The 20796-nt window shown below is 55.8% G+C and overlaps 2 protein-coding genes across 2 annotated transcripts in view; both read right to left on the reverse strand.

Moving 5' to 3' along the window:
• Positions 1–1603: 1603 nt before the first annotated feature.
• Positions 1604–13061, reverse strand: CERS1 (ceramide synthase 1). The gene is given in 8 exon segments (XM_027664299.1): positions 1604–1762; positions 2276–2424; positions 2930–3077; positions 3957–4015; positions 4017–4119; positions 4992–5172; positions 5706–5865; positions 12840–13061. Coding segments are annotated over 8 exon segments (1065 nt in total). The 3' UTR covers positions 1604–1719.
• A 1861-nt stretch (positions 13062–14922) lies between these two features.
• COPE (coatomer protein complex subunit epsilon) overlaps positions 14923–20796 on the reverse strand; it is a 7547-nt gene continuing 1673 nt past the window's right edge. The window contains exons 4-10 of the mRNA XM_027664300.1: positions 19205–19357; positions 18719–18772; positions 18298–18379; positions 17211–17366; positions 16291–16359; positions 15636–15710; positions 14923–15180 (exon numbers count right to left, since the gene is read on the reverse strand). Of these exons, the coding sequence (XP_027520101.1) occupies positions 15133–15180; positions 15636–15710; positions 16291–16359; positions 17211–17366; positions 18298–18379; positions 18719–18772; positions 19205–19357 (637 nt within the window). The 3' untranslated portion in view covers positions 14923–15132. The remainder of the gene's footprint in view (positions 15181–15635; positions 15711–16290; positions 16360–17210; positions 17367–18297; positions 18380–18718; positions 18773–19204; positions 19358–20796) is intronic.

The following is a 20796-nucleotide window of genomic DNA, read 5'->3' on the forward strand; positions in this document are numbered from 1 at the left end:
CTTCCCACACCAAACCATCCCTGGTGGCAGGGAAGGGGCTGCTCTTCTCACCTCAAAACTATCCCTGGTGGCTGCTCTTCCCACACAAAGCTCCTGGGAAGCCCCACGTGCCACAGACATCCCCCCCTGGATCCAGGGGTGGACACAGAGCCGGGTCTCCCCTTCCTCCCTCCCCCCAGATCAGCTCTTTTTGACGCAATCACAGCACCAGACAAAGCTTCTCTCTCAAGGTCGTCAACTCCCAGCACATCAAACCATCACAGTCTTGCCTCACACAGTGCCCTGCCCTCAGGACACACAGCCCGGGGGGGTCCCTGCCCCAGCTGGGCAGAGGGGTCCCCGTGTCCCCCCCTGTCACACCCCCAGTCCCTTCCTGGCCCTCACAGCAGAGCTGCCACCTCACACCCCCCCCCAAAACTGGCCACCAGCTCAAAGCCAACGCTGTAAAATGGAGTTTATCCCCCCCCTGTGGTGACCAGGGACCCTCATTCCCCCAACCCCACTCTGCCCCAGCTCTGCTCCGGCCCATCCTGGGAAGAGCAGCTTCCCTCATTTCCTGCAAATCCCGCTGGAAGCCGAGGATCCCCGGCACTGAGACACCCCTTGGACACTGCCTGGAGGAGGTGACAGGTCCTGCCACAGCCTGGGACAGTTCCCACCAGCCCCAGCCAGGAATTTTCCCCCCCTGGTTCACACCACGAGCCTGGAGCCGAGTCCACATGACAGACCAACCATGGGAAAACCAACCCAGCAATGAAACACGGAATTAATGCCCTGGATCTGCTGCCCCGTCCCCAGTAGGGAGCTGGGGATGGGCAGCAATGGGACAGCTCGGTTTGAGGGACTAAAACCCACAGGACTTCCCAGGACAGGGACCCCCAGCCCAGCCTGGGGACCCTCTGAGGCTGGAGCTGCCTGGAAAACCAACCCAGGGAGCAGGAACTCTTTGTTCTTCCCTGGAGCGAGTGGGCAGTGCCGGGGGAGGGTCCAGGGACCCCCAGCAGGGACTGGGACTGGTGTTTGAAGCGACTGTGAGACCTACACAGGCTTCTTAAGCGAATTAAGTCTCTCCTGGCTCTCACCTGGCAGGACAGGAGGCTGGAATAACACTCCAGGGCTGGTTTTCCAGGCAGAGCTGCTCGTGGGAAGCGCGTGTGTGCCCCAGACACGGGGTGGGCAGCTCTGTGCCAGTGACCCCTCCCGAGGAGGAAGGCTTCAAGGTGCCCTTCATCACCTTGAGGTGCCCTTCATCACCTCGAGGTGCCCTTCATCACCTTGCTCGGTGGCTGGAGCAGGGCTGGCTTCGGGCTCCCCTTCCCAGGGCAGGAGAGGAGGTTTTTCCCTCCCCTGGTTTGACGTTGGACCCTTCAGGGAGGGTCGGTGGGAGGGTCCAGCAGCAGAGTCAGGGGAATCACGGTGGGATTGAGGACGGGAGGAACACCAGGGGACCCAAAGCCAGCTCCAAATCCTACCTGGACCAGCAAAAGCCACCAGTCTCCCAACTGAAGGGGGGCCACGGGGAGCCCCCCAGCACCAGGTGAAGCCTGGTCACAGCCCCGGGAGGGGCCCGATCCTGTCAGTGGCATCTGTTCCCCAGCTCCGGGCAGGGGAGGGAAGGGGGTCAGGGATGAAGTTCTCCTCGTGCCTTTCCTTCGCTGGCTCCCAGTGCAGGGTCCTGGTCGGTCCCAGGTCCTGGCAGCTGCCACGGCCACGCCACCCTCACAACCTCTTGTCCTTCACGAGCCCGTTCCTGAGGTGCAGCCTGTGGGGGAGCAGAGCAGCACTGGGTGGGCCTGGTCCCCACACCCACTGTCCCCCCTGGCTGCTGAGGCCACCCCTGTCCCAGCAGGATTGTCCTGTTTGTCCCCACTCAGCCACATCCCTGTGGGATCCCCCAGCACAGCTCAGAGGGAGCAGCCCCAAGCACAGAGCCGGTCCCACGTGGAAGGGCTGGGTGAGGATTCACGGGACAGAGATGGGTGGGCACCCCACGATGCCCAGGTGTGGATTTAAAGTCCTTCCTGGCACCTGTAGCAATGTTTTATACCCATCTTCCAGCCTGGGGGTGAGCCCTGTGACAGCAGCTCCAGGGAGGTCACCAGTGTCCCTTCCCCTCACCCACAGTTGCTGTGTGTGTGTCATCCCTGGGAGTGCCCAAGGCCAGGCTGGAGCGCCCTGGGATAGTGGGATTTGTGGGGTGGCACTGGATGATCTCCATGTTCCTTCCAACCCAAACCATCCCACGGCCCTGTGTGCCATCCCCCTGCCCACATACCCTTCCTTCAGAGCCTTGGGCAGTTGGATTCCAGCCTCCCTCTTCCGGGCCCTGGCGCTTTTCCCGGTGTCCTCCACGTCGTACTCGCGCACGTCGTTCACCTCCTGCATCTGCCCCATCAGCACCTTGGCCACGAACAGGACGATGTACTGGGAGGGGGGAGAGACACCCTCAGACACGGATCCCAAAGGTTTGGAGCTGTTCCACCCCCTCCAGACCCCACGTGGGCAGGGCAGCTCCCCCCTGGATGCGGCTCAGACCCCCGGCAGAATTCCTGCAACTCTCCTCCCTGGATTTCATCCCATGAAATGATGGAATGAGGCAGGATGATGGAATCAGGCGCTCCCCTGCTCTGCCTGATGTGATCCCTCCACATCCACCCTTTGCACCCCCTCCCCAGTTCTTGGGGGGGTGCCAGGACGTTCACAGCCTGATCAAATCCCAGCCTGTCCCAGCCGCTGTTGTCGCTCCCTCCCCACGGATCCTTCCCCACGGAATTCCAGCACAGGAGCCTCCCCAGACACTGACAGGGGCTTCCCTCCTCCCCTCCAAAGCCTCTCCAGCCCTGCAGCCCCTGCACAGGCAGCAAGCACCGGGCAGGAGCAGCGGGGAGGGAGCAGCAAGGGCGGGGGTGACCGAGCTCCCCCCACTCACCAGGAACCAGTAGATGTTCATCAGGGTGAGGATGAGGAGCAGAGCGTTGAAGAAGAAGTAGAAGGGGATGTTTGGGACCGACTGGAGGCTGGAGTAGCAGGTGGCATAGAGGACCTTGAGGGGGAACCAGTAGAGACGGAACCAGAACCTGGCGGGGCAGAGGGGCAGGGGGGGGTTAGTGGCCCCCCAGGAGAGGAGAGACCCAGCCCAGCTTCCCCAGCACGGCCTCCTGCTCCTGGCATCTGTTTTGGGATGGGTTTGGCTCCAGGCAGGGCTTCAGCAGACCCAGTGAAAGGAAGAACATTGTTCTTGTGGGCACAGCAGGCTCAGGGCAGGGGCAGGTCCACGCTCCAGATTGTCCCAGCTGGGCGGGGGGCAGGAGGGGAGAACAGCTGGAAGCTTTTCCTAATCCTGTGCACCCCCAGTTTATCCCCCAAACTGAGCCTCTTGTTGCCCCCCTGCTTTTTGGAGCAGCCCAGGGAGGGGGAGGCAGGGCCAAAAGGACGAGGAGTGACAACCTGCAAGTCACTCATCCCCATCCTCCATCCCTTTGTTTCCCTCCTGCCTCGCCCCAAGAGGAGCAGCGAGGGCTGGAATCTGGGACAGCTCTGCCTCCCTTTTCCTTCTGGTAAAAAAAACCCAGCTCCTTGCTGCTGAACCCGGGAAAAACGGGAACAGCTCCTCCTCCCCCGGGGTCATTTGTCACGCCGGGAGCACAATTTCACAGGCACTTCAGTGGTGACAGACGCCAGAGTGACTACAGAGGGATTCCAAGCCCAGCCAAGTGACTACAGAGGGATTCCAAGCCCAGCATGGGGCCGAGCTCTGCGGGAACCTCTCCCCAAACCGACTTTGAAAGGGCTCAGTTCCCATCCCACGAATCCCAGGGCGCCGAGGGGTGTTGGGGAAGGGGGGGGGGGGGGGCACAAAAGCCGGGGGGGGGGGGGGGGGGGGGGGGGGGGGGGGGGGGGGCCACAAAAGCCGGGCAGGAGGGTCGGGAGTGGGATCAGGGGGGGTCCAAACCCACCAGCTGACGCTGAAGGTGAGGCAGCCCACGTTGGAGATGACATCGTTGAGGCGGTGATAGACCCCCCCCCCGGTGCTTGAAGTACACGTTGAGCTTGGTGAACTCGAGCTGCACGTCACTGATGTCGTGCAGGAACAGCACCAGGATCCCCACGTTGTGGTACCTGCGGGAAAACGCAGAGGGAGGGAGGGAGAGGTGGGAAGGTGGGATGGGAGGGGGGTGGGTTGGCACCCACTGCCCAAAACACTGGGGGCAGATTCCTGGAGCAATTCCGAGAGTCAGGTGAGGGTGCAGGGGATGGGGAGCTCTGGGATGGATCAGGAGGGTGGAGGAAGGGGAGAATCCACACCGGCTCTGCTCTGAGTCCAACATGTTCGCTGGGAACAGGATTCCCTGAGCAACCCAGAGAGCCAGACAGGGATAAAGAGGCTGGGAAGCACTGGGATGGCTCAGCAGGGTGGAAAAAGGGGAGAATTCTCTCCAACCCAGCTCTGAGTCCACCACAGATTCCCTGAGCAATCCAGAGAGCCAGACACAGGTGCAGGAGCTTGGGAGTTCTGGGATGGCTCAGGAGGGTGGAGGAATGGGAGAATCCACACGAACCCAGCTCTGAGTCCATCACGCCAGGAGCATATTCCCTGAGCAATCCAGAGAGCCAGACATGGATGCAGAGGCTGGGGAGCTCTGGAATGGCTCAGGAGGGTGGAAGAATGGGATAATCCACACCAGCTCTGCTCTGAGTCCAGGACAGATTCCCTGAGCAACCCAGAGAGCCAGACATGACACAGCCACGTGGGAGCAGCAGCTCAGGAGCCCTGGGATGGCTCAGGGGGGTGGAGGAAGAGGAGAATCCACACCAACCCAGCTCTGAGTCCCTCACACTGGGAGCAGACTCCCTGAGCAACAGACCCTGGCACAGCACAGCCACGTGGGAGCAGCAGCTCAGGAGCCCAGGGATGGCTCAGGGGTGGTGGAAGAAGGGCAGGAAGGGGCGAATCCACACCCAATCTGCCCTGGGGAGCAGGGGGCCCTCACCTGAAGGCGTAGGAGGAGGCGATGAGGGTGAGGGTCACCACGTGGTGCAGCAGCATGACCACCGAGTCCTTGCGCCACGTGTCCATGTAGGCCGTGGCGTAGATGGAGTGGCCATAGAAGCTGCCCTGCAGCAGGTACGCCACGGCGATGTCCGTGGGCACCTCCATGCCCTTCTTCCAGCCTGGGGGGGGCACAGAGATGCTCAGGTGAGCCCACAGCCACGATCCCAGAGCCCCTGGCAGCAGGGAAGGGGATGCAAACACCGGGGAGACCCCGCATGCCGCCGGGCTCGGGGGGTCCAGCTCCCTCCCAGGGCATCGTGGATGCAGAGCCCGGGTGGGGATCAGCTACCCTGGCTCCCAAACTCTGCCTCTGGCATCAAATTCCCTGCTGGACCTGAGAGAGAAGCCTTAATTTGGTGTCCCTGCCAAGGGATTTGGTGTCCCTGCCCATGGCAGAGGGTGATCTCCAAGGTCCCTTCCACCCCAAACCACTCCATGACTTGATCCTCTCCTGATCAATCTGCTCACCACCCTCCAGCCCCCGCTGACTCCCTCTGAAAGAAATGGTCAGAGCAGAGCCCCTCGTGCCCTTTCTGCACCCACAGCATCAGAGAAAAGGAAATTTAGGGGTTATCTCCTCCTTCTCTCACCCCCAGCTCCCATTCCCGTGGCCAACCCAGACCTCCCAATCCACCCCCAGCTCTCACTGTACCGTAAAAGACGGAGGGGGGGTCGTGGAAGAAGGGGTAGTCGGTGAAGAAGAGCAGGTAGGTGCCGTAGGACCAGGACAAGGTGTAGAAAAGCAGCTTCCAGGCACTCTCAGGCATCTTGGCAGCATCTTTCGGCTGCAGGTTGCACCATTCCCCGAAAGGCTGCAGGGAGAGGGGAGAAAAAATCATCAGAAAGGGCAAGAGGAGAGGCCTTGGGGAGCTCAGGGCAGAGATCCCCAACTCTCCAAGGGATCTGTGCTGCTCCAGGGGCAGGAATCCTGTTTTTCTACCCTTCCTTACAGCAGGAATGAGGGCAAAGGGGCTGGAGAGAGCCTGAAGCAGGGGGAAAAAAACAGGTTAGGGATCCTTCCTGGAGCCTGGCACAGTGTGCATCCCACACCCTGGGCACTGCTTCCACCCTCCAGGAGCTGGGCTGAGCAGAGGCTGCTTTTGCAGAACAGAAATGATGAATAAAATAATACAATAAAATGTCCCTCCAGCACAGGGAAACCCAGGAGAGGAAGCTGCAACAACACCATCCTGTGCAGATGGACCTTGAAAAAGCTTCCAGGAAAGAGTTTTCAGCTGGGGAGGGAAAGGCTTTGGAGAGTCCTGGGCACAGGGGCAGTGCCAGCCAGCACTGAGAGCCGGGCAGGGAAGGCTGGCACAGCAGGACCCGTTTTCCCAGCAGCTTTCCCAGCTGCCCAGCACTGAAACCCCGCTGGTATTTCCCCCCTCTGTGGTTTGCAGCACCTTCCCACCCCTTTGGGAAGCAGAGACCAGAGGCAAAGCCTCCCCAAACACAGCTGAAGGCAGGGATGGGGCATGGGTGGCTCTGGTCATGTGAACCAGGACAAAACTCTCCCACCCCGGGTTCCCCCCACACTCCCAGGGGGGAAAAGGGCCACCCAGCCCTCTGGGCCACTCGGGACAACTTGGAAAGGGTAGGAAAAGCAGCTGAGCAGCCTCGGATTTGTGGGAGTGAAGCGGAGCAGCCACCTCCACCCCCGGTGCTGCGCGTTCCCCCTGCTCACAGGGGCTCCAGGCAGGGATGTTTTCCCCCCTCTGTGGCAGCTGAGCAAGGCCAGGCCCCATCTCTGCTTCTCCTCACGGCACTGACAGCCCCCTTGCACAGCCCCCGGGGGGAGCAGGGGAGCCCCAGCCTGGGGAAGGGCTGCTCCAGGTCCGGAGGGAACACTGATAACAGAGAGAACCCCCCCTTGCCCCAGCTGGGAGCTCCTCAGGATGAGCCAGATAAGCTGGAGATGAAAACAAAATGCCTGGAAAGTAACTGTACCCCGGCCCAGGTCAGCACTTTCTGCAGCCCCTCGATGCCCCTGGGCTAAATTAAGGCCCCAGCTGTCCCCAGGCAGTGGCTGCTCTGGCTTTTAGCCCCTCTCTGGGTCCAGTTTTCAAAAGGAACTCCACTCCAAGCTTTGTCCTGGCCTCGGAGTGCTCAGTTCCAAGCTCTGAATCCCTCGGACCTGGGAGCAGCAGCCCCAGGAGCCTCCAGCCAGAGGCATCTCCCATTCAGAGCGTGGCCCTCACCGAGAGCAGGAACCACTGCCAAGGGCTCTTCCAGAGGGAGCCACGGGAGGAAAAAGAGGAGGGAGCTCGAAGGGTGAATAAATAATGCAGAGACAGAAAGTCCTGAGCCCAGAAAGCATCAATTATTTGTGTCTCCACAGAGTGGAAGGAGCTGGGATGTGGGGACAGCTCACTGGCAGAGCCACCAGTCCTTCAGGGATGCTGAGCACAGCCCCAGATCCCTGTTCATCCTGGAATGGAAGGGTTGGAAGGGACTCCAAAGATCCAGGGACTCCAAGGATTCCAGATCCCCCAGAAAGCTGGGGCAGGCACAGGGAAGGGAACCAGCAGCAGGCAGGGGACGGGGAGGGGACGGGAATGTCCCTGGAGCAGGGGGGGAGGCACAAGCCTCCGGGGGTGGAGATGAGCAAGGTGGGGGCTGTCCTCCCGTCACCCGGCTGCCGTTCCCATGGCAACGGCGCAGAAGATGCCTGTTGCTAAGGGTGACGGGGGCTGCAAGTCGGGAACGGCGGATCTGGCTCCGGCTGAAAGAGCCCGGGGCTCTTGGAACGGGGTTTCTCTTGAAGGGCAACCTCCTCTTCCTCCTCCTCCTCCTCCTCCTCCTCCTCCTCCTCCTCTTCCTCTTCCTCCTCCTCCTCCTGCGCAAACCTCCCCCGGCACCTTCTGAGGACAATTAACAGTTAATTGGGGGCTGTGCCTGTTCCCCCGGCACACGAAGGGGGGGAAGGAGAGGAGCAGGGGGTGAGAACGTGCAGCGAGAGGGGTTCGGAGCCGCGAAGAGAAGCAGGATGGAAGCTCCGCCGCTGCCCACGGCTCCGCTCCAGCGCCAAAAAAAAAAACACCCTCGTAGCGAGAAGCGAACACGTTTTCTCTCCCTTTTCGCAGCCGATCCCTGGGATCCACCAGCAGCAGGACGCGGGTGCTCCCGGCAGCCTGGGAGGGATGGGCTGGGAACTGAGGAGCTGGAATTGGCCGAGTCCCAGCCGTGCCACGTCTGAGCCCCCCCCGGGCACAGCGAGTTCCCCGGAGGGACACAAAGGACTGGCTGGCACGGGGCACCCCCGGCGCCGGGAACTGGCGGCTCTGGCTCCATGGGGATGATGGTGATGATGATGATGATGAGCAAGCAGAGCTCTGATTCAAACCCCGGCCACAACCGGCAGCTCCTGCCCCTTCCACGAGCTGCCCACGGCACCGTGTGTGGCTTCCCAGGCTCTGTCCCCTCTGTCCCCAGCCTGGACATGATCCTGGACCTCCTGCCACCTCAGGGATGGGGCACAGAGCCTGCAGGACCCCGGACTGGTTTGGATTGGAAGGGACTTTAAGGGTCATCCAGTGCCACCCCCTGCCATGGGCAGGGACATTTCCACTGTCCCAGGTTGCTCCAACCTGGTCTTGGACACTCCCAGGGATCCAGGGGCAGCCACAGCTTCTCTGGGCAACCTGTGCCAGGGCCTCCCCACACTCACAGCCAGGAATTCCTTCCTAATTCCTCATCTATCCCTGCCCTCTTTCAGGAAAAACCCAGCAAAAAGTCACCCTTCTCCAAACCCAGAGGAAGGGCTCTCCACAGCCCGTGCACCCCGGGGCAGTGACTGTCACCCCACCACGAGAAGGGAGTGAGCTGAGCAGGGGGTGAAGAGCTCCAGCTCCCACCACCCCATCCCTGCACCACTTCCCCGGGTCGGTCTCCAGACAACACTTCCCAGAGAAACACGTGGAAAAAAAGGACACTATGATGACACCAAAAAAACCCGAGCAGACATCACTGCTCCCTCGGTTCCTCACCCCTAAAGAGAGAAAAGCAGCACAAGGGTCTCCCTGAAGACCCTCCGAGCTGCCCAGGGGGCTGAGGAACCCCCAGCCCGAGCCCCGGCGCTGACACAGCAGCGCAGGGAGAGCAGCCCCCGCCGAGCCGCCTCACTCCGGGGGGGAAGAAAGGGCCCATTGTTGTGGCTTTTGTCCCGTTTGTAGCTTCCAGCGTTTGTGCTTCGGGCGAGGGGAGGAAACGGCGGCGGAGTCTCCTCCTGCTCCTCTGCCCTCCGAGTGTGTCGGGTGGTCACTGCTGGGGATGTTCTCCCCCTCCTGAGTCACACCTTGGATAAATAAATCTTGGGTGGGGAAAAGGGGCATCAGTCGCTGGAAGGGATCCCGGGAACCCTCCCTGTGCAGCTTCCCGGGGCTGCACTCCATCCCTCACTTCCAACCCGGCTTCCCCGAGCACGTTTTCCAAGGCACACGACACTGTTCCTTTCCAGAGGACACTGCAACGTCCTACAGACTTGGACACCACCAGGGAAAAAAAGAGCTGGCAGGTGTCTGGGCCAAAAGTGGAGAACATTCACCCACTGCAGAACAAATCCTGACCCACTCCTGGGCCAAAAGTGGAGAACATTCACCCACTGCAGAACAAATCCTGACCCACCCCCAGCTCCAGCTTTTACACTGAGAGGATTTTCCTCACTCATTTTGCTCTCTGTTCAAGGGTTTCAATCCCGGCAGCAGAGGTGGCTCAGGGTGGCTGAGGGCTGGAAGCCTCTACCTGGGTTTGGCTGTTCCAGCCCATCCCTGTGCCCCAGTCCCTGGGTTTTACCTGTCTGGGTTCCCTGCCCTGCTCAGGGAAGGAGAACCAGCACAGGCTGAGCTCCAGGTGATCCAGCCTTTCCCGAGTGCAGCTGCCTGGTCCTGTTTCAGCAGAGCTTGGCCTTGGTGCCCTCCAGGGTGTTTAACTAACACAGAGAGAGGAGCTCAGGTTGCTGCTTTTTAATCAAACTCCTCAGGGCTGGCTGGTGTCACACAGGGGACACACCAAGGATGTCAGGGACTGGTGGAGCTCGGACACCACGGGGGCAGGAGGACGGGGCAGAACCCAAGGAGGCACCCAGGGGTGGGAGCACTTCCCTAGAAGCAGCTTAGTCTTAATTTCTGGAGGTGGTTTGCAGCCCCAGTGAGCTCCGACAGACACATCAACCTGTTTGTGCACTCAGAATTCAGCAGGACAAAGAGCTGAGACCCTCAGGCCAGACCTGGAGGGGACAGATCCATCCCTCAGGTCTCTGCAGGGATGCCCACACCCCAGCAGAGCTGACTCTGGGGGTCCTTCCCTGCCTCATAATCCACACTTCCTCAGCTGATTGGGATCTTCCCACCCCAAAACAACCCCTCTCAGTGTTTGCCCTGAGGTTTCCACGAAGAAGCAGCAACAGGACAAAAATTCTTCACTCTAAGAAGGATGGGAAAAGCACCGACCTGGCCGGGGGGGGGCAGGTGAAAATCCACCCTCAAATCCAAACCAAACCCCTCTAATCACCTGTACAGCCTTTTCTGCTTCTCCAACCCAGCTGTGGGACCTCCTGTGCCACAGATGTTGGGGGATAAATGCTGCTGGGAGAGAGAGCAAGGAGCCCAGTGCCCCTTGTCTGACCCAACCAGGGAGCACAGCCAGGGGGAAATGGCTTTGAAACACTCATTTCTCACAGGAGCTGTGTGGCCAGAGCTCAGCAAGGTGCTCTTGGTGCTCTTGTGGTGAGAGTCACTTCCTCCTCAGACACAGAGGAGCACAAGGTTTATGGTCTGTGAGTGACAGGCAGGAAGGGAACATTCCCCAGCCACCCAGAGGGGTTGATTTTACAACCCCGAGGGTTTCAGTTCCTGCAGGGAACACAGAGAGAGTCCAAAGGAGGAAGAGGCTCCAAGTCTGCACAGGGAAGAGAAGTCCTGAGCTGGGGGGAAGTTCCCTCCCGGGGTCAAACAGGTCTTTTCTCTCCCTGATGTTCCCCCCCACCTTGAATGACCCTGTTCTGGCACTGCCCCTGTGGGGGCCACGAGGCACCAACTTGATTTTCCGATGGGTTTTAGGGGAAAGCCACAACTCCCATCCTTTCCCATGGCAACTCCAGCAGCATAGAACTGAGGAATGGCTTCCCATCCCTTTAAGACAGAGAGAGAGAGTTTTCTCTCCCTACCTGCTGCCCTGGCACTGGGAGAAAACTGATGCTGCTGGAACCCTGCTCAGCATCTCCTCAGAATCACACATGCATATGGAGCCACGGGAACCTGCTCCCAGCAACCCCCCCCCAGCCCTTCTGCAGTTACAGGTGTGACCCACTTCCCAAGGGAATGACAGCTCAGGAGCTGCCACCCCCCTCCGAGGGCACCCCGTGGGCCCCACCACACCTGGAACTGTTTGCCAGGCTCTGGAAGGGCCTCAGGCCAGGGGGGAACTGGAGCTCAAAGGGAATTGTCACCAAGAATTGCCTCAAACCTCGGGCAATCCAGCATTCCCAGGTGCTGGATGCTGCCCAGCCCAGCCAGGGGGGCAGGGAAGGAGGGGAAATTCAGCCTGGCACGACACCCCCAACACATTCCTTGCCTAAAACCACTCCAGCAGCTTCAAATGACTCCAGAGGGCTCTGACTGGACCCTGCACAAGGTCAGGACCCACCAGGATGAGCAAAGGAAGAGCCCCTCTGAGGGTGGAAGGGCTGGGATAACCTGGGACAGGGATGCAGGGAACTGCCTCTGATCCATGAGGAGCCTCCAGAGGAAGCAGCTCAGCCAGGGAATGAGGCCTGTCCTGGAGCTCCTCAAGGCCTCGTGTCCCTGAGCTCGTGGGGAGGGGGGAAAAGGGTGTCCCCTGTGTCCCCAAGGCTGCCCCCCGACCCAAAATCCTCCATCTCCACTGCTCCTGCCTTCAAAGCCCTCTCGAGGCCGGGGCAGCCCCGGAGCAGAGTCCCGAGCATCCCTCTAGGAAAGCAGCGTGGAAGGAACGGGCTGGGACGAGCCATTGGAGGGAGGGGGGAGCTCTGCTCTCCCTCCACGCGTTTTTCGCAGCGAGAAACGAAGCGGAGCTGCTCTTCCTGCTCAGGGACGTCCTGCTCGGCCCGTCCCTCGCAGGGGGCTGCGCTGGAGAGGGGACGAGGGTCAGCCAGCCCCTTCGGAGGCTGGGAGAGCCGGCCGGGAGCATCCCAGCATCCCCACGCTCGCAGGAAGGTCAGCCCGGCACTGCAGCAGCGAGCCAGCCATCCCCGGCCATCCCTCCCTCCCTCCCTCCGCCGCCGGGCAGGGAAGGACATTTTCCGTGCAAACCGCGGGGGACGGGCAGAAACGCGCCCCTCTCCTTCCACCCAGGAAGGCAACAAGCCGGGAATAACCTGGAAGGAATAACCCTCAGCCTTGTCGGGATGCAGCGATGGGGATGTGGAGGGGTGGGGGGGGGATGCTCGTTCCTCCGGGATGCAGCCGCGGGGGAAGGCAGGGAACGAGCAGGGAATAACCTGGAAGGAATAACCCTCAACCTTGTCGGGATGCAGCGATGGGAAGGCGGAGGGGAAGGGAGCTGCGGGGGGGCTCTCCCGGTGCGGGGGGGGCTCTCCCGGTGCGGGGAGATGCTCGTTCCTCCGGGACGCAGCCCCGAAGAGGGGGAGGAAGGCGTAGGGCGCATTTCCCACCCCCAATCCACGGCGGACGCGCATCCCACCCCGCGGACGGAGACGGGCGATCCCCCCCAAAGGGACGGTGTCCCCCCCCCCGGTGCCCCCCATCCCCATATCCGCGTCCCCCCCCCTCCCCGCGCGGCCGGGACTGACCCGAAAGATGCTGCGGGAGCAGGCGCAGCGCAGCGCGGTCCAGCCCAGCGCGCAGAGCCCGCACAGCAGCACCTCCGCCCAGCCCAGGTGAGCGTTCTCGGCCCAGGTCCGCCTCGCCAGCTCCCAGCCGCAGTCCCCGCAGCCCCGGGCGGCCTCGGCCAGGCTCCCGTAGCCCCGGCGGAGCAAGGTCCCGTAGCCGGGCATGGGCTCCGGAGGCGGCATCGCTGCCACGGCCGCGCTCGCCGCCCGCGGCCCCGCGCAGGCTCCGGCGGGCGGGACCGCGCTCCCCCCGCGCCGGTACCGGGCGAGAAGAGCCGCCCCCCGCCACGGCCCGGCCCCCTCCGGGCTCTGCCGGGGCTCCCCGAGGGGGCAGAGGCTCCGTTCAGCAGCTCTGCGGGGAGTTCTCGGAGCTTACGGGGTGGGTTTTGGGTTTGGTGGTTTTTTTTGTGTGTCCCGACAATGCGGCCGCTCCGCTGGAGGACGAGCTGCGAGAAGGGGCTGGAGTCGCTCCAGGAGCGAGGGACGGGGATAAATAGCGACGTTTCGGTCGCAGGAGGTGATGGAACGGTGGAGGAGCGCCCAGGGGCACCTTTGGGGGGGTCGTGGGGGTGGAAGGTGCCCGCAGCCCCTTGGCAGCCCCGTCCAACAACACGGAGCTGCTCCGGGTTCAAAATCCTGGACTAAACCTTAAACTGCCTGACCAAACCTGAAAAATCCCGGACCAAACCTTAAAAACCCCACACCAAACCTTCTCCTTTCAACGATTTTTTCACCCTCCACCATGTTGTGTTTTTTTCTTTTTTTTTCTTTTTTTTTTAATTTAATACACGAAGGGAAATGTTTCTCCAGGTTATTTTTCCCCCTTCCTCTCAGCACCAGCCCTGGAGGATCAGCACCAGCAGATCCATCCCTTCCTCACGGGGTTGACCAGGTGTGTCCCCCCCCCCCCCCCCGGCCACCCCAGCCCCGTTTGGGCACCTGTAGCAGTTTAAGGGTCTGGAATAATGGGATGCAGCTCTAAGACGCAAACACACCCTCCTCAAAGGTCACCCCCCAGGAAAGACTGAATGTCACCTCCATCATCATCACCACAGGCACCACCGAGCTGTAACTGGAACCAGCTGACAGGGAAAAGAAAGGACAAGCTAGAAATGAGTTTAATCTCATTTTGAGTCATCCAGGTTCCCCCTGGAACCTCTCCTTGCTCTGGGAAAACACAAACTGGTTCCCCTCGAGGTCCCACCCTGTCCCCCCCATGGCTCCTGCTCTGCCACTTGCTTTTATTGTTTACATTTTTAAGTCAATTTATCATGGCCCATCAAGTGGGGACGGGCTGCCCTGAGCACACAAGCCCCTTTCAGGTCTCCCTCAGACAGCTCCACAAAGGGAACATTCATCCCATGAATAAACCCCTCACTGAAAGGAGCTGCTGAGCCAAGGGAGGGGACAAAGGGCCCTTTCAGGGCCAGCACAGCCAGGGGGGCACGAAGGAAGCGCCCGTGGGACACATTTACAGTGCAAACCCCCCCTCCTCCCCCTCCCCAAATGATAATTCCCAAGATGATCCCAAATATTCCAGGGCAGGAGGGCCCAGCTGAGGGTTCCACGGTGCAGAGTCTGGCGGGTGGGACACAGGGATGAGCCCAAGGCCACGATCCCAGGGTTGAATCCCAGGACACTTCCAGCTCCCCACGTGCTCCAGGAGGGATGCCCTGGCTCCAGGACACATGTCCTGCCTCCAGGACACGCCCAAGGCTCAGGCTGAGCCTATTAGGGCAGGATTAGTTTTATTTTGGGAGTTTTCCCCCTCTCACCAGCAGTAAAACCCCCCCAGCCAGGGATCCTTCTCCCAGGGGAGGCTGAAGGTACAGGAGTTGTGGTTGGATAGACCAGAGGAAGATCCATAACTCAGGATGGATCCAGGTGCTGAGTGCAGGTGCTTAAAACCGACCCTCACACTCTCCCACCTTCAAACCCTCGGTCCTGGAGTGGAATCACCAGAATTCCAGAAATTAGGGGGGCACAAAGATCCAGAAGAGGCTTTATTAGAAATGTTCAAGGTGCCTGTGTTGCACCCTCTTGACCCAGAGTTCAGGGCCCGGGGGAGGCTTTGAGCCCCCAAAATTCAGGTGCTGGACACAGGCACAGCCCCACCCCTGCTGGAGCACCAGGGTGAGGTGAGGCCAGGCTGATCTGCAGAGGGCATTTTCCATGTTCCAGAGGGCATTTTCCGTGTCCCAGGGAGGATTTGAACAGGAAGCCCAGTGCCCAGGGGTGGGCACAGCCTGGTCCCTCAGGCACTGGGTGCGTACTGCAGGGCCAGCCGGTCGAAGTCGTTCTCCTGCAGAGGCAAAAATAAAGGAATAAATCCAAACTTTCCTGGGAATCTGATAAAACTCTGCCTTAACTGAAGAGAACAGCCCACTAAGTCCAGAGGAATTCCAGGAAACGAGATCACCTGCACTGATTTTTTTTTTCAGTCTGCTTCGTTTTCCCTCTCCCCGAATTCTATTTGATGTCTGGAATTCCCTCCATTTAATGTTTCATGGCAACAAACTTCCACTTGGATTAAGAACCTGTTTCTCAGAGCTTTTGTGGCATGGTCAGGTACATCCCACCTGGCTTGTGCTTCCCAAAAATCTCTCCCAAGGGCTGGAAAATTTAACTCAAGAGTGACAGGGCAGGGACGTGGAGCTGCCCCCTCAGGCCAGAACCCACTGGCCCCATCACAGCTCCATCTGAGGCCCAAGAAATTCAACTTTATATCATTTATTTCTATCCTGTTCTGTTCTATACCTTTGCCTGATACTCCTTGATGAAGGGGTGGTTTTTGTGAGCATCTTTCAGCTGGGACAGGTAACGATTCGTGACCTGCTGGGGCGAGAAAAACGAAGTTAAACATTCAAATAACAGGAGGAAAAGCCAAAAGTGCAACAAATCACCCCTCAAAGGGTTTGTTCACAGCTAAAAAACTGATTTTCTCAGGGTCCTCCATGTCAGCAGCCCCAGTGAAAACCAGTAAAACCTTTTAAAACCAGTCAGACCCGCACGCCCTTAATAAATAATAAAATAAAACGCCCCTAAATAAATGATAAAATACTTAAAAATAAACCTGAAATTGTGGGTTTATGTGAAAACAAAAATCAGCAAGAGCTGAGCTTAGAACTCAAATGATTTCTTTCTGCCCAGGCCTTCCTCTCAGTGTCAGGGAATTATGGAATGGTTTGGACCTTAAAGATCATCTAATTCCAAGCCCTTCCGAGGGCAGGGACATTTCCCAGGTTGCTCCAAGCCCTGTCCAAACCTGGCCCATGTCCTCAGTATTTCCATAAACTCTCCTTTAGAGGTGTCAGCTCCCCACCCCCAGAACTATTCCCAGATCCTGCTGGGAACACACAGAACTCCCAAAGCTCTCGGATCCGCCGGGAACACCCGACAAACGCGGCCTCACCTCCGGAGCCTTTCCCAGGTGCTGTGAGAGCACCACGAGGTTCAGGAGGGTCTCAGGGTGGCCACTGTCCTGCAAGGAACAACAGCCACGGAGTGCTGGGATCCACAGCAACACCCAGGCCTGCAGGGAACAGCCCTGCCCAACCCCCTGCCCTGGGAATGGGAACAGGGACGGGCACCAGGACGGGCAAGGGATGGAGGGACGGGACCAGGGAATGGGTTCCCACTGCCAGAGGGAGGGTTACATGGGATACTGGGGGGGAATTCCTCACTGGGAGGGTGGACACGGGCTGGGATGGGTTTCCCAGAGAAGCTGTGGCTGCCCCTGGATCCCTGGAAGTGTCCAAGGTTGGGTTGGGGCAACTTGGGATAATGGGAAGTGTCCCTGACCACGGCAGGGGGTGGAACTCCATGACCTTCAAGGTCCTTCCCACCCTAAACCATCCTGGGATTCCAACCCAAACCTTCCTGGGATTCCAACCCAAACAATCCTGGGATTCTACCCCAAATTATCCTGGGATTCCACCCTAAACCAGCCAGGGATTCTAACCCAAATTATCCTGGGGTTCCACCCCAAACCATTCCGGGATTCCACCCTAAACCATCCTGGGATTCCACCCCAAACCATCCAGGGATTCCACCTCAAACCATCCAGGGATTCCACCCCAAACCTTCCTGGGGTTCCACCCCAAAATATCCTGGGATTCTCCCCCAAACCATCCTGGGGTTCCACCCTAAATCTTCCAGGGATTCCACCCCAAACCATCCTGGGATTCCCCCCCAAACCACCCTGGGGTTCCACAATCATCCCCACCCTCGGCGACACCGATCCCTATATCGGCATTTCCATGAGTTTTCCCGGTGAAAGCCCTCTCTGTTCTCCCCAGGACCCCCCTGAGAGGTGGGAAGAGCAGGCAGTACCTTGTCCAGAGCCTCCTGGAGAACTCCCTCGGCGTCCTCCCACTTCCCCTGGGCCATGTAACAGGCAGCCTGCCCGTTCAGCAGCAGGAGGGTGGGGGAACACTTGTCTGCCATCTCTTGGAAAATGTAATAAGCATCTTGGAGCTTCTCCCCACCCTGCAAAACACCCCCAGGCTCATCACCTGCTGCCAAGAAGCCCCCAAAACCTCGAAGCACCGGGGCCAAAATTCATTTCTAAAGGTCATCAAGTGAAATTCTGGAGCACCAACGCTCCCTGATCCCTGTGATCTCCTGCACCACAACACAGCAGCCAGAGCAGATCAAAGAAATGCATAAATATTAAATATTAAGAACCACTTAAATGATCAAATGAGCCAGGCTTGCCTTCAGAAAGGAAAAAAAAAGAACAAACCCACTTCAAAAGAACCACTTCACGTGTCTGACATAATAAAGGAGGTGAAATGAGGGGTTTATGATTTTTTTTTTATAATTAAACACCTGGGTTTCTCAAAAGGTTCTCCATCCAGGAAGGTTCTAGATCCAGGAAGGTTCTACTGGCTGCTCCAGTTAAGAGGTGGGATTCCTCATGGAAACCAAGACCTTGAGGAAAATCCAGCCACACACTGATTAAAGGCCAGGGCTACACATGAGAGATTTCACACCAAAACCAAGTAAACTCCAAAAATAAATAATTTTGATGGTCCAACAGGTTGTTTCCTGTGCAACCTTGGACTTCAATGAATTTTAGGGGTTTTATTTTCAATCTGGCCTGCCAAGCTGAATGTTTTTGCTGCTCTAAGCACAGGAATACACCTTTTTTCTTGGAGCCTGGGAACCAGGAGCAGAGCATTCCCACACTGGGATGTCTGGGGGGTTATTTAAGTGTGGTTTAGCTCTCCCTGTGAGGGGGAAGAGCATCAGACCAGCAGGTGAGTTTGTGAAACCAAGCCCCCAGAACGTTCTGTGCATTAAAAACTCAGCCCTGGGTGTTCTGCTGGAACCAGGACGTGAAAAGAGCCCCCAGGAACAGGAGCTGCCCTGGATTTTTGGGGGCTGTAGGTCAGGGATCCCTGTCCCAGGTACCCACCACGGCCAGGTTCACCCAGGCAGTCGCCAGCTGGGTCAGAGTTGCATCCTCATCCTGCTCCTGCATCTTCTTCAGCTCCTTCCTGCAGGAGTTGGAGTCACACCAGAGAAAGAAAACAACTCCTTTAAGACACAACCAAGGGGCTGTGGTTTCTCCTCCCAGCTGGGAACGTGACAAACCCCTCAATATTTCACAGGAACAATCCATGAAACACTTCCCTGTTTTACTTCCCCAGAGATTCCTGCTGAAGGGAAGACCCAAACCTCGAGGTCCAGCCCTGCCTTTGGTCATTCCCAGTTCTGGTTTTGCAACTTGAGGAGCAAAACCAGCCGTGATTGTGTCACTGCAGGAGTTGGATTTTCCCTCCCTCGAGGCTCTTCCCACACAAACACCTCCAAAGAGCAAAGGGAGACAAACCCACCGGGCCAGGTCGAGCCTGTCGAGCTTCAGGAGGATCTGGATCATCATGGCCATGCTGCAAGGAACAAGAAAAGAGGGATTTCCACAGCTGGATTCCAGGATCCTGCTGGGATCCAGCTCGGGGGGTTGTAGGATGAGGCCCTGGACTGGATCTCCCAGGGAAGCTGTGGCTGCCCCAGCCCTGGGAGTGTCCCAGGCCAGGTTGGATGATTTTTAAGGTCTTTCCAAGCCAAATCACCGGGTGATTCCCTGGGCTGAGCCTGGGACCCTGCTCCCAGCCCCCTCCCTGCCACGCTGCCCATCTCAGCAGCCAGAGCCTGCCGGGATCCATCCCCAGGGCTCCCACATTCCCAGGGGAGCCCCGGCTTTTTTGGAAAAGCACCAAACCCCCGGGGAAGCCAAAGCCCTGAGGAGCTTCCTGGTGCTCGTGAGGCTCCTCCAAGGCCCAGGCAGTGCCCCAGTGCCCTTCCAGGAGGGCTGCACTCACCATTCCAGGCTCTCCCCCTGGTGCAGGGCCCTCAGGGCCGCGTCGGGGTTCTGCTCGTGGCAGTAGATGGAGGCGGCCACGAGCAGGAACGTGGTGTTGGCCACGTCCACACTCTTGGCCATCTTCTTGTCCAGGTCAGCCACGATGGCATCCCTGGGGAGAGAGAGGTAAAACAGCCCTGCCCACACAGTTCTGGGGCTGCCCCATCTGGATTATATCATGTTCTTTTATTTTATATCTTATTATTTATATTTATTAATATATTAACATATTTATTATATATTTAATATATTAATATATTTATTAATATATATTATTAATAATATTTTATTATTATATCATAGAATGATAATATATAATTATACAGTATATTATGCTATTCTGTGTTATACTTTGTAATATAGTGATATATCATAATAATGTTATATTTTATATTATTTCATTATATTATTTTATATTTCATTATAACACTATATCATAATATTATGGTATATCATATTAGGTTGTATTGTTATATTTTACATATTTATATATAAACATTGTTTTATATTTAATAGATATTATTTTATTATGCTACAGTACTTTATATTTTACGTACTTTTTTATAGACATTATTTTATATTTAATATAGATATTATTTTATTATGCTACATTACTTTATATTTTATGTACTTTACATATAAATACTATTTTATACTTATTATATATTATTTCATTATACTATATTATTTTATATTTTATGCACTTTATATATATATTATATTTAAGATAGATATTATTTTATTATGTTATATTATTTTATATTTTATGTATTTTATATATAAATATTATTTTATATTTAATAGATATTATTTCACTATATTATTTTATATTTTATGTACTTTTTAATAGACATTATTTTATATTTAATATATATTATTTTACTATACTATACTATTTTATATTTTACATACTTTATATATAAATATTATTTTATATTTAATATAGATATTATTTTATTATGCTACATTATTTTATATTTTAGGTACTTTCTTTATAGACATTATTTTATATTTAATATATATTATTTTATTATACTATATTATTTTATATTTTATCTACTTTATATATAAATATTATTTTATATTTAATAGATATTATTTTACTATACTATACTATTTTATATTTTACATACTTTATATATAAATATTATTTTATATTTAATATAGATATTATTTTATTATGCTACATTATTTTATATTTTAGGTACTTTCTTTATAGACATTATTTTATATTTAATATATATTATTTTATTATACTATATTATTTTATATTTTACATACTTTATATATAAATATAATATTTAATATAGATATTATTTTATTATGCTATATTATTTTATATTTTACATACTTTATATATAAATATTATTTTATATTTAATATAGATATTATTTTATTATGCTACATTACTTTATATTTTATGTACTTTATTTATACATTATTTTATATTTAATATATATTATTTTATTATACTATATTATTTTATATTTTACATACTTTATATATAAATATAATATTTAATATAGATATTATTTTATTATGCTATATTAT

The sequence above is a fragment of the Corapipo altera genome, unplaced genomic scaffold (genome assembly GCF_003945725.1).
Source record: "Corapipo altera isolate COAL_440 unplaced genomic scaffold, ASM394572v1 96, whole genome shotgun sequence".
NCBI classification, from domain to species: Eukaryota; Metazoa; Chordata; class Aves; order Passeriformes; family Pipridae; genus Corapipo; species Corapipo altera.